Consider the following 13811-nt stretch of genomic DNA (forward strand, 5'->3'; position numbering starts at 1 on the left):
GTTGTCCTTGGGGCCAAATCTGGCCCTTTGTATAGAACTACAGATGATATATGCAATATTATCAAGCTTTTCAGAATTTTCCATATTTAAGTACCTAAATGAGGCCTGATCCAGCAAAGCCTGTAACCCATGCATAAATTTAAGCATGTGTACAGTTCATTTGAGTTTACTGGGATTGTTCACATGCTTAGTTAAGTGCATGCTTAAAGGTGTGTTGTTGGACTTGGGCCTGAGTGGCCAGATTTCAGAAGACTGAACACCCAGAAATTCCTATAGACTGTAGTGGAGGCTGTGGGTGCTTTTTTGAAATCTGGCTACATATTTAGATGCTAAATTCAAATTTAGGAGTTTAACTTTAGGCTTCTATTTTTTAAAATCTTGGCTACTGCCTCCAAATGTTAAAATAAAACCCCCTGTTATTTCATAAAAATACTAAATAGCCATTTCCATAGGGGTAGTGCCCAGCGACTCCAATCCTGTTTGGTTCCACATTGAGTAAATGCCATGTAAGCATACAGGAAGATTCATTGACTCATGCCTCACCCTCATTTGTCCATCTCTTTTAGGTCAAAGGTCAGTCAGTAAAAGTATAACCTTCTGTGCTGAGGCGAGGGACCGAGGGAAGGGGAGGGTATCACTTTCTCAAATTGCAACAACTCCCAAGTGACGTGTAAGGGTCATTGACCAAACCTTTGCATCCAAGCTCTGTGGGTCAGAGCTACTGTAATGCTAAGTAACAACACCGAGCTAAGTAGTAAAATATTTGTAATACTAATATGAGCTGGCTTTGGAAATAAATATGGAAGATGAGTGGTTAAGACTAGAGCCCTGAAAATCCACAGATATCCACTTTATATCCACAGGTACCCACATCTGCAGATGAGGATGCAGATATCTGCAACTCCTTTTTACAAATGTGGATACAAATTTTGTGTCTAGAACCCTGCACATTTGCGGATATCCACTTTATATTCATGGGTATCTGCATCTGTAGATGCGGATATCTGTGGCTCATTTTTGGGGATAGAGCTGCGGATACAACGTTTTTTATCTGCTCAGGGCTCTAGTTAGGAGTTGGGCATTTAAATAATAACGCTGCTAAGACAGGAAAAGGCTACATACCCAGAACTTTCATCATCTACTTACTGATTTATTCTTGGTCTAGGCACATAGGAACATGCTTCAAATTACCTTCCGATTGAGTGCATTCTGAATGTTGGGTGCATCCTGGGTCTCTGCACTATTTATTGCCTTGTTAGGCCAAACAGGATGGAGAATTTCATTTCAATGTATGTGCACCAGAATTTCTCCTCTGCACTTTCATTCTATGGCAGCCACTAATACTTTGAGCCTTATGTAGTGGAGAGAGCAAGATGGAGCCCTTTCAGTACTGGCTTTGATACCTGCACCATTTCAGAAAAGCTTTCAAATTCACCCCTGCCATCCACATCCCTTCGTTTAGAACACTTCTGTAATACCTGCCCATCGGTCATCCCAAGGCACTTTCATAAAGTCTCTTTTTAATAGCCAACATGGTCAGGAAAGCAGCCCCAAATTCTGAGTGTTCCTAACCTCAACTAGCAGAAGCTGGAACTGGATGACAGGGAGTAGATCACTCACTAAATTGCCAGCTCTGTTTATTCCCAATGACATAATTGGCATTGGCCACTGGTAGAAGACCCGATACTGAACTAGATGGACCCAGCACGGATGTTCTTAAGTTCTTATGTCTTATAGCTTTTTCCTGTTTATTTCTAGGCGCTCCCAACACAGCAGAATTGAGAATCTGTCGCGTGAACAAGAACTGTGGAAGCGTAAAAGGAGGAGATGAAATATTTCTACTGTGTGACAAGGTTCAAAAAGGTAATTGATTAATTTATCTCCCTCTTTCCAACATACATTACAAATGTATTCAGCTGCCGAGGCCAATGTTATCAAATGTGGGGGTGTAAAGTTAGATTTCTGAATCTTCACTTAAACTCCTAAATAAGGGGCCTGATTTTCAGAGGTCCTGAGTATCCTCTACTCCCGTTGAACTCAGTAAGTACTCAGTACCACTGAAAATCAGGCCACTTACTTAGGAGCCTACATAAGGACTTAAATGGCCAACTTTAGGCCTGCAAGTTTGAAAATGTTGGCCACAGACTTCAGTTTTTCTCTCTGTACTAATGGGTACCTTCTGTTTCTGGTGAATTAGATGATATAGAAGTCAGATTTGTCTTGAATGACTGGGAAGCCAAAGGTAGTTTCTCACAAGCTGATGTACATCGTCAAGTAGCAATTGTATTCAAAACTCCACCATTTTACAAAGACATCACTGAACCAGTTACAGTAAAGATGCAGTTGCGAAGACCCTCTGACCAGGAAGTCAGTGAGCCAATGGATTTCAGATATCTACCAGATGAAAAAGGTATAGTTCCTACTAGTAGAATTCTTAAGAGCATATTACACTGTATTTTTACATGGGAGAACAACTTGGAATCATTACTAACAGCACTCCAATATTGTCCTTCAGAATAATATTAAGATCGATGGGCTTTGATTTTTGTATCAGCTCTTTAGATCACAATTCTATTAGGGATGTGCCTTCTTCCCCTCCCCCCCACTTTGCTGCCTCTATCAGAAAGAGGCAGTGGGGAAAAAGGGGGAAAAGAGGAAGGAGTACTTCAAAGCAGCAGCGCCGCATAGAGCCTGGAGTCAGCAGGAGAGTCCCCAGCTGACCCTGAGGTCCACACGGTGCTTTTGCCCTTGAAGTGTAGCAACAGCCTTAGGGTTTCTGCTACACTTCAAAGGCAGAGGCGCCTTATTGATTAATCGAATAGTCAATGCAAAATGTATCTATTATTGGATTAGTAAATTACTCGCAATTTAACATCCCTAATTTCTATGAGAACTACATTTGGGAAGATCCTTTCCACTATAACCAAAAGACATTAATCAATTCTGGAAACTTTCTTCACAAAACACGGTGGAGAGCCTCCTAATCAGCAATACTCTTCTTTCCCATGTAGATCCTTATGGTAACAAAGCAAAAAGGCAAAGACAAGTATCAGCATTGACTTTTCAAAAGCTCATGCAGGAATATGGTAAGGAAAACATATGGCCGTTGGTAGTTTTCCTCCATGTTAATTTTTTTAAAAGTTTGGGAAACGATTTTTTTTTTTAAAGAACAGTCCTGTTCTTAAATAATAAGATTAATGGCCTTTCCCATCACAGGTCCCAATGCATCCGAGAGGCCTAAAGCTGCTCCATTCCGATCTATCACTGGCGAAGGGAGGATAATTAAGAAAGGTAGATTTATCTGTACATGTTAGTCCAGCATCAGTTTGAAACAAATGACAACTCTTTCTGACTTGCAGCATCCATTTTTTAATGCAGAGAGTATGATGAGGGTCCTAAGCTATTCCAAATACTGGGGGCTAGTTTTCAGTGGCCAGAGGCACTGGTGCGGTGACATTTGCATGCACAATTACCACATATGCATATCCAGAGAAATCAAGAAGGCCCTTTCACTTTCTGGGTCATGCACACAGTGTTGCAATAACTTGACACATACATGTAGTGCACTACTGGGAACACACTTGGTTCTATATCCATCAGGACACTAAACTTTAAGGTAGTTTTACCTGAAGACACTTATGTGCATCTGCTGTTCCCCTCCAGTTCATTCCTGCATTCCATAAGGGCTGCAGTAAATTCTAACTCTCCACCCTCATGAGGTGTATGCCACACTTTCTCCATCCTAAAAATGCTGCTGTAGGCCTATCCCTCAGCAATGTGAATCTCTCCAAAACACAGAGTTGGGGAAGAGTTACGGAGTCCTTTTCCCTCCCAACAAGAGCACTGGCCCCAGCTGGGGTTCAGAAGCCTGTGGGGACTGGGCAAAATGAGCTTTGGCTCCTGAGCTCCAGCCAACCTACAAGGTCAAAGCTGCATCTAGACAGCTGTGTTAGAGCACTAGCATGAGCCTCACTATCACCAGTCTGTGGATACAGCTGGATGCTTGCTCCCAGATGCAGAGCACACATGCCCTGAGACACAGCAAGTACATTTTATACAACCACAAAGCCCTCCATATTTTTATTGTAAGCATCTCTAGCTTCCATGTTTCAAGTAAAGAATGGTGATGTGTACAGCCAGTCCAACTGCAGGTTGGACAGTGAGGGTTCATACTGCAAGATGCTGAGCATTGTGGCCTGATCCAGCACAGCAAGCCCATGAATCATCTCCTGGATATCAGTGGGATTGTACATATGCTTAAAATTAAGCCTGAGCATTGTGCTTTTGCAGTATTACTCTGGCAGGCTTGACCATTTGAACTGCCTGTCATGTCTTTCCTTCTTGTCATTTCCATGCATTAATTAAGAACTCATTTCTTTTCACAGAACCAACTATATTTTCTCAAACTGCACCGATTATGCCTCTGCAGAGAACTCCTGTAAGCACCAGTCAAATTCAGTCTTACTATTCCTCACCCACATGCAATTCAAATCCAAACCCACATCTGTCTACAAATGTGCAGGCCATGGGACAGGTTAAGCATGATGAAGATCTTACTTCATGTTGGCATTCCCTGTGTTCCCCTTCATCAGGCAACACAGTTAATACACACCCACCAAACAGTTTTGTGATGGATGCTCTTCACCCTAACCCACAAAACAACAGTTCTCTTTCAGCTCTTCATGATAACGTTCTGAACTGGACTGATCAGAAGGAAATAGACTTCTATAGAAATTTCACCAGCACAAATGGGTTAGGAACATCATCGATGTCACAGCAAGACATGCAGAATGTCTCTGATAGCAGCATTATGCATCAGGTTCACACCATAAGCGTCACAGCTCCCTGCATAGATAACATGGAGACTGATGAAATAGGATGCATGAGCCTGAATGTAGAAAAGGCATCATTTAATCAAGTTTTAAATCCAAGTGATCACAGGAGGCAAATCCATCAAGTACCTTCTAACAGTACATCTTTAGCAGCTTCTTGTAGCTCATCTTTTAGTTCACAGTCCAATGCATTTCATTCAGCAGGTTTTGGTTTCTTAGACCCTCAAACTGTGAATGAATCAAGCTCACCCAGCAATCTTATTCAGAATAATCAAAATAGTTCTTCCAATAGCCAGTACTATACAGATGGGACCGAAGGTGAAGAGTATTTTAGCACCTTTGGAGTCCCTTTGGAAGCTTTATTGCAGAATTTCAACCAGTGAGTTTGTTTTGCTGTCAGTCTGAAAAACAGTATCCAAGTTTCTCTAATGGCCAAAGACGGACAACAAACAATTGATATGCAATGGAATACTGGTATTCACAGTTACTGCCATGGAAGCTTAACTTTTCCTCTCAGAATGTTCCTTAGAGCAATCTACTATGCACAATTTCATTCTATAAATTCGGGTGGCTGATCAAGGGTTGGATGCCACATTAAAGGCAGTGTTAGGGAATAGAGTTTGGGAATTTTGTACACCAAAACAATCTCATTTTTTTACATTGTTGGAAATGGGTAGAGAAGCAATTGCTAAGCGCTAAAGACCTCCTGCTCTCAGTGGAAACTCACCAATGGAAAACTGGTATCTTCAGAGCAGCCAAGATTATATAATTCAAATAGTTGGAAACAAAAACAAACAGTTGTTTCTCCTTACAGAACTAGGAATTGTCCTACAGGTACTCAGCAATGGTCTATGTAATTTTCTTAATATTTTATTTTTACCCAATCTTTTTGGGTAAGCGCTATCTCAACATTTTTTTATATATATATATGTATGTATGTATGTACATTTTTTATTGCTAAACTTAGCTTATGCACTGACCTTTTTCACATTTATATGTTTATTCCATTTGCTTGGAAAGCAAATTTATTCTTAAAGGGTAATGACTATGTCATTGTTAGGTCTATTTAAAAATATTACAATTTTCGCTGGAGTTCTTAAATAGTGCAGCTATGGCGTGACATGAATTATTGAACAAAGGAGAAAACCATTTTGCACTCGTCTCAGAGTGGTTTTTTGTGTTTTTTTTTTTTACTATAAAGTACTGGATGCTTTATGAATGGTAGCATGGTTTTGGTACTGTAAGGAATACACTTTGGGGGGTTATATGTGTTTATTATGAATTACATAAAATAGGTCAGATGACTTTGGGTTGTCAAGAAGCTGGCTTTCCAAACTAAAACAATTGAGAATCTCCTTGCATGGAAGAATTCTGGCTGACACAAAGCTACCACAGCAACCTCTATACTTTCTACTTTTGCTTCAGGAATCATGGGGGGAGGGAGAATGTGTGGCCAAAGCATATTTTGCACTGGCCTTGCAGAGGTGTTCTACTCAGTGCTAATTAGGAACCCCATCTACACCCCCAAATCAGGGGCTATGCTTTACCCCCTTAGCTCCATGGGTTATCAAGCATAACTCAGGCACATGTAAGGATCTAGCCCATAATGTTCATATTTCTGTATGTTGTTAGGTTTTGAGATTTTGTTTTCATCCAAAAAAAGTTCTCTAATCTGATTCATTCACTTTTTTTTAAGCTATTCAGTCTTATTGACTGGCAAAGACATCACTAAACTTTTAAAAACTCGTATGAGTCAATATTGCCATCTGGCAGCTTAATTGACTGGAGAACAGATCTCGTTAACTCCCAGATGCAATAATAAATCTCATTCAGAACAATAATTTAAAGGGTATGGATCCCTTCAAAATGTTTTAGGTGTCCCACAAACGAAGAAAGGTTGAAAACCACTGGCATAGGTGACTATGCGCCTTCAATCGTAATGCTCAGTACAGGGCAAGATTGTGTATGAATTTCTGCAGATGTTTTTGAATTGTATTATATATACACACTTGAAGTTGGACAGGTGCTTCCTATAAATCTAACATGAAAGGCGCTGCACTGTACAAGTCTACAGCATTTTTTAAATAGTTTTAAAATAAGTCAAGGGACCAAGCAACATTTTTCATGTTATTTATAAGCAAACAGAGCCTGACTGAGGAAACAAACATAGAGCTCAGAATAAAGCTTGAAATGTCTGTTCAATTTCTTTAAAGTTCTCAGTTCACTTACTGTTTTAAATGTCAACATTCTAGAAATTTTTTTACTTTAAAAATTATTGGGTACATTTTGTTGTATTCTGTATAATTAAATATTTTAATTCACCTCTGTTTTCTTTTTTGGCTCCAAGCTGGTTTGTGTTTATACTTTATTCCCATAGACAATTCAAGAACATTAGGGGACATAAAGATCTGATCTTAACACTTACTTAGCCCTTCCAGCCACTTGACTTAAATGAAGCTATTCCTGCCTGTAAGGAAGGATGACTCCTGGCAGGCCCCGAAAGCTTAAATCAGCTTGAAAGAAACCGCTTTTGTTCATATTAGGAAATTTGTTTTTAAGGCATTTCCCACTGTTGTTGATTGTTGGCAAGTGGTAAACCTAAAGCAATTTATACTCTTAGCATCTCTACATAGTTTTTGCGCTGACTGGCTAAATGGATAGAAAAACAGATTTATTAAAATCTGTGCATCCTCTCCCTGCCCAGTGTGGAGGCACTGGTGTAAAGATGTGTTTGTTGGTATAGCTATAAGAATGAATACCTTAACTAACTCTACCAATGTAATTAGATCAGCACAAAATCTCTGTGTAGACAAGGCCAAAGGCCTATTTTTTGGCAGGGGCTCAGTTACTGAGTACCCTACTTGACACCTTGAAGAAGCCTGAGTTTTGGAGGGCAGCTGTTGTTTGAAGTGTAAGGACCAGGGGACATTTTTATTACAGTACAGGTTGAAACTATCTAGTCCAGCACCCTTGAGACCTGATGGATGCCAAACCAGAGAATTTGCAGAACCACGGGCAGTCAATATTGTCTAGCAGCACTACCAACACTTCCTCTGCTTACTAGACTCTCAGGAGATATTTAGAGGTAAATTAGAGGTAAATAACAGCATAGAACCCTGAGAGCCAGGAATGGTGGCTGTAAACAAACTTTATGGGACCATGGAAGACTTGGCCACACCCATGATTAGTGGACATCTATCTGGTTAACTAAAATCATGCTGGACCAGTGAGGTTCAAGCTGTAGTGAATAGCCACATATTACACACCCTTGTTATTTTAACATATCTTTTCCTTCTGCATTATGTGAGTTGATCCTGCAACACCTTGTGTTGTTGAATTAAACGTACCAGTACTCAAGTGTCAGGACGTTCAGAATAGGGCTTAATATGAATTTGCTTACTGGGTACCCTACTTCCTATAATCTTTGAGGGACACTAGTACCTCACTTTAGACTAACAGAATAAAAAAACCTATTTTCCATCTAGCATCGAGCCAGTTCTAAACAGTTCTGTTTTTGTTGAGAAAGGTAAGTTTAGGACAGACGAGGGAGTGAATAATTTTAGTGATGCCTAAAGTTCATTGTTAGTCAATGTTAACTCCTTATACACAGTAACTTGTCTGGGGCTGAAAAGTTGTAATGTATGAAACATCTTTTGTTTCTATCCTTGCATAGTTCCATTCAGTATGTTACATTTCTGATCGGATAAGTTTCTTTATTCATATAAGCCATCACATTAATTCACTAATGCTATTTGAAAGAGTAAAGTTATGTAGGTTTAAAAAAAATAAAACAAAAGTATTAATTTTGGTTCCAGTTCTGCAATGTAAATTACAAACAGACAGGCTGAAAGAGAGAAGGGTTTATTTTCTTGTTAAACTTATGGATTTTAACAGCGCAAAACAAATTACATTAGCTTTTTAGCATTTTGTGTTTTCTGTGATTGCTTTCACTACATAGCCACTGAACATCATATGATGGTTGCATAGATGGGCATCTTACTATGAATATTCCATACAAGCACCTCAGAGCTCACTTGACGTTAGCAGAGCTACAGCCACTGAGACCTGGCTCTACAGTGGAAGCTGACAAAACGCAGCTTGTCATGCTGAAATCTATGCAGTCCACCCCTCCTGCCTCGTCACCACCACATAAATAATAGTACTGACTGGAGAAACCCTGAGTGAGTCAGAAATATACCAGGCAATGTTTATGCTATGTGACAAAGTCAAATTAAGTTACGCAATTTCAGCTACATTAATTGTGTAACTGAAGTTAAAGTGCCTTAACTCGACTTTTGATGCTGTCCATGCTGCAGGAAGTCAAAGGAAGAACACTTTCCCTTCAACTTCCCTTACTCTGCAGGAAAGCAGGACTACTGACATCGACTGGAGTGCCCTTCTCAGTTCGAATTAGCTGTCTTAACTAGACTTGCTAATTTGAACCCTGGAAGATCAACAGTGGCAGCTTCGATCTTCTCTGCAGTGTAGACGTACCCGCAGAAACAGCCTCTTCACTAATTCCAAATTCCTTCAATTTCTTCCTGCATCTGTATCATTCATTTCTCTAGGCTTCATAGGAGCAGAAACAGTTCTATGGAGGCACTCACATGGAAGTCTAGATTTTTATCAAATATAGCTAGACATATTTTAAGAGAGTCCTGATCATTTCTGATTAAATGAGAACAACATGAGGCCATTTTACACTTACATATTAAAGTATGGACTACTTAATTTATACACAGGTTTCCATATTCTTCTATATATTTTAGCTGCAGCTACAGTGGCAAAGTTGGGCATTGTGATTCATCACTGGCAGCGCAGACAGGCCTCAAATGTTTTTGCTGACAAAAACTGACAGAAAATTAGCTATACTACAGACTTACCATTCCAATACCTACTGCTGGCCTAGAGCCACATGGCTAGTGAATTACTTGTCTTTCTTTAGATTACACCTTTTATATACTTGATGTTACAATTCTGTCATGACTTAGAACTTTCTATTTGTCTTGCTCTTTTTGCATAGGAAGTAGGACATGGTGTAAACCATGCAAAATGCAACATAAACATGTTTCCACTTTTACAATTCTTTCCTAATGGAACTTGGACCTGCCTGTATTATACTAAATAAGAAGCACAATGAAATGAAATTAAACCAATTCAATTAAAACTGTTTTTGTGATGGGAAGTTGAGTTTTCAAATAGATTCGCTTTTCCAACAAAAAAAAAATTGCCTGCTTTTAGTAGAAATTTCCAACTTTTGTCAAGAAAACCTTCAAATATTTCTATTCGGTAATGCCACTATGGTACATTAAAGAACTGGGCGCCTTATGCCCCCACTCTCCTGCATGTAGTGGGTTCCCCAGCCAGACTGTGTCTCTCATGCTGCACGTGGGAGCTCAGGAAGAAGACAGACATGGGTGATGTACACTGGACACTGACTCTGAAGAGAATAGGAATATGACGTACCTGAGCTACAAATCCCATAAGGCATCACCTACATTTCTCACCTGCATTTTTTGTGTTTAAAGTTTTCAGTTTTCCCCACCCTCCAAATAGTCAAAACTCCAACCAGCACTAGTACATATATTGGAACAATATTGGAGGCCAGATTCAGCTGTTCCTACTCATGCTGAACAGTATTTCACATTTGGAGCACCCCATTGATTTCAGAATTCAATATTAGCAATCTACAACTGATTGCTTAGGATCTAATCCTGACAATTATTTACATGAATAGTCTTTGGCATACTTACAATCAGGCTCTTAGACAGCTGATCTGGGAAGTTTTACAAATATCTAGATAAGAAAATTATGCTTATGGTATCGGATACAAACATGCTTTGACTTTTTTTTGGTTGGGAACAAAATTAGATGACATATGGTATGTGTGGTTTGATGGAGGGGAACTTCTCTTTTCATTCAAAGGGTTTCAAACAGTATTCAGGAAAGCATATTTTGTATATCTTGCAAAGATCAGGATTTGGACATCTTGCTAAATAATTGTTTTAAAAAGAAAACATTTACTGCTCTTAATATATCGGCCTGTCAAAGACCCCTTTGCACAGGGCTGTAATTTATTTACAATAAGGCTGTAAATTAATTGATCAAGCATCAACTGATCCTGAGTTTTTCAGCCAATTAAAAAAAACCCTGACAGATCAACATGATCCAAATATCAATGAAAATATTTTGCAGGGGATAAACAAGTTATCATACAGTACACAGTTCAATCCATTGTCAGCTTCTGATAACAGTCGAGTCACTCTTGTTCTTCCCAACTTGAAGGACTCTAATCATTCAGGCTTGGAGGCCAATCAACATCCACAGACTAAAAGAGAGAGGGATAGAGTGGAAAATAAAATCACAAGATCAGGAGAGCTGGTGTTTCAGATTTGCCTTAAGCACTTATTGTGCATGAACAAAAGAGTAATTTTAGTACCAGAAAGGCACAAATTCTCAAAAAGATGTGGCAAAGCAGCATAGCACAAGGGAAAGAGGGACTAAGCCAGTACACAGTGGCATGGTATGTTTGCTTTTCTCTGAGGGCCCGTAAGTTTCTGCAGTATAAGCTTTTAACCTTTACAGTTTACATTAGGCTTTTCTAAGTGTTACCTAATACAGTGATGTTGGCCTGAGTCTGGAGCCAGCCAGCTCTAAATAATAGTTCGGGCTGATCAGGGTGAGTTAAATGGGATTAATAGCTGCTGTTAATGCTGATCAGTACAGCAAAAATATCCAGGCATTACAGGAGTGAAGACAGAGTTTGGAACGGTAGGATGGGTTTGAGTATAGTCTGATCCCTCCCCAAATATGCCTCCTGAGTTTGGATAGTTCCTTCAAAAAATAAAATGGCTGCTTTTATGTAGGTCAGATAATTAACAGTCATGATTACTTCTGGTCAAAATGCACAAATCATATTTGACATATACTTTATTAGCAGCAAGTCTAACAATTAATGGAACCTGAATTATCTTTTTCCCCTGGCCTCACAGAGGCCCCACTGCCAATTCCCTTTGGGTGTAAACTTGTTGCCAGCTGTGCTCCCAAGGCAGAACAGCCCTCACTAATGAAGCATCAGGCATTTGTCAAACTGGGGTCACAATGATGGCACGTTAAACACCCTGGCTTCAAGATTGCCTAAATTAATCATACCTACTCCTTACCTAATCTACATCTTCATAAAAAGATTAGGTTCTTGGGCTAAGAGAAAACCCATTATTAGTAAAATGACTAATTATTTTCCAGTCCCCAGACATCTTTCATAGGTGTGTGCCATAATTGCACTGACACCATTCAGCGTGAGAGCAATGCTTAGCAACTGCAGGCTAGCATTAGCAGTCTAGCTCGTGTTCAGCAGTTGTCTGTAGGTTCTTTCTCCTCACCCATTCCCCTTTGCAGGAATACAGTTACCAAAGAGGAAATCCTGATGCTGGCTGTTTCATATTTCAAAAAATGTTTTAAACTGGAGCCATTTAGTTCAATATTAAATTCAGGCCTGTGCAGTGCATAACTGAACTTTGCAGTTAAAATGTTAGGAAAGCAGAATCCCTATGGTATCAAGAATTTTTTTACAATAATATTTCAGTGATTCTATTTGAAATTCCAAACACTAAAGACCTTATTTTAGTCCATCTTTTTCATAAATAAATCACTAAACATTAAAATACATGCAGCTAGCTTACAATATAGATTATGACAGCAGAAGGAAAAAGAAATGATCATTTGTAGCACAATGTGTGCAGTTCTTCACACATGGATGGGTGAAGTCCTGACTGCACTATAGGCAGCAGCCGAACTATTGCTGATTTCAATGATGTCAGGAATTTGTTCATAATTTAAAGGATTTCTAATCAGGATTTCAAACTGACGATTCTGTGCGCTTATTCTGTGACAAAAGCTAAAGAATTTAGGATCAAGTAATTTAAGTCTTTCTGTTGTGGACCCCAGAGGGCTGGAGCAGCCCCCTACCCTTGGCAGGGGGGGAGCTGTTCCAGCCCCCACCAGTTAACTGGAACCAGTTAACTAGTTAACCTTCACATCCCTATTTTCTAGTTCCTTGTTTTCTTTTTTAACGTGAAATGAGTGATCATGCCTGATTTTTAATACTTGCAAAAATTTCCCTCCATCCTGAGATCTGAATCAGCCCAGGCTTCCTCCAGTGCTCTGTCCTACCAATGTGTTTAATTTCTGATTCGCAGAGAATATCTTTTGGTACAAGAAAAATTTAGTCTTCATGCCCATTTGGTCATTTGCCATTGGGATAGTGAGACTGTAATATGGAGAGGTGTCAATTAGAAACCAAACTGAGACTACCGCCTCAATCAAATGTTATTCAATGCTGCATTTGAATCAATGGCACTGATAGAAAAGGCCACTTTATTCTTATTTCTGATCCAGACCCACTTCTCAGAAGTTCTCTTAAAAGGAGAAGGCATGATGCACATAATATGCAGAGCTGCACTCCCCCATGCACTGATGAACATTATAAAGCCAGAGTTTAAACAATCACATGCTGTCCAGGAGACCCTTCTCCAGGTAAGCAGACTCCTGCTCCCACGATGAGCCCTGACGAGGTCAGTGGAGTACATCTAGTAGAGCATATGGCTTGATGATGTATTTAAAACTCAATGATTATTTTGTATTAATATATGTTGCATTAATGACAGTAAGGATTGTTAATTAGGCCAGAGCAATAAAGTTTACACTACAGTTTTAGGGCTCGTCTACCTAAGTATTCCAAAATACTTATCCCTGATTAACTCCATCTGTGACTTCTCTTACTTTGGAATAAGACGGTCTTATTCCAAAGTAACTTAAGGCATTTTGCAGTAGTTCATCTGCTCTAAATTCATACTGTGCTTTATTCTGGATTATCTGTCATGTAGAGACAAAACCCTTTGAAATGCAATTGCTTTGCTGACATCAAGACAGGATATATGTTAGGGGTGGCCAAACTTAACTGACCCCCCAACCTGTATG

At 39.4% G+C, this 13811-nt stretch overlaps 2 protein-coding genes across 7 annotated transcripts in view; one reads left to right on the forward strand and one right to left on the reverse strand.

Annotated features, from left to right (window-relative positions):
* The window catches only part of REL (REL proto-oncogene, NF-kB subunit), a 59466-nt gene extending 52313 nt beyond the window's left edge, over window positions 1-7153 (forward strand). For both annotated transcript variants that reach the window (XM_025184195.2, XM_006122177.4), the window contains 5 exons: window positions 1759-1863; window positions 2198-2410; window positions 3012-3086; window positions 3217-3291; window positions 4386-7153. In XM_025184195.2, coding sequence (XP_025039980.1) covers window positions 1759-1863; window positions 2198-2410; window positions 3012-3086; window positions 3217-3291; window positions 4386-5215 — 1298 coding nt within the window. In that variant the 3' untranslated portion in view covers window positions 5216-7153. The remainder of the gene's footprint in view (window positions 1-1758; window positions 1864-2197; window positions 2411-3011; window positions 3087-3216; window positions 3292-4385) is intronic.
* PUS10 (pseudouridine synthase 10) overlaps window positions 6004-13811 on the reverse strand; it is a 67931-nt gene continuing 60123 nt past the window's right edge. For all 5 annotated transcript variants that reach the window (XM_006122158.4, XM_006122159.4, XM_006122157.3 and 2 more), the window contains one exon: window positions 6004-11160. In XM_006122158.4, coding sequence (XP_006122220.1) covers window positions 11122-11160 — 39 coding nt within the window. In that variant the 3' untranslated portion in view covers window positions 6004-11121. The remainder of the gene's footprint in view (window positions 11161-13811) is intronic.

The sequence above is a fragment of the Pelodiscus sinensis genome, chromosome 3 (assembly GCF_049634645.1).
Source record: "Pelodiscus sinensis isolate JC-2024 chromosome 3, ASM4963464v1, whole genome shotgun sequence".
Taxonomy (NCBI): Eukaryota; Metazoa; Chordata; order Testudines; family Trionychidae; genus Pelodiscus; species Pelodiscus sinensis.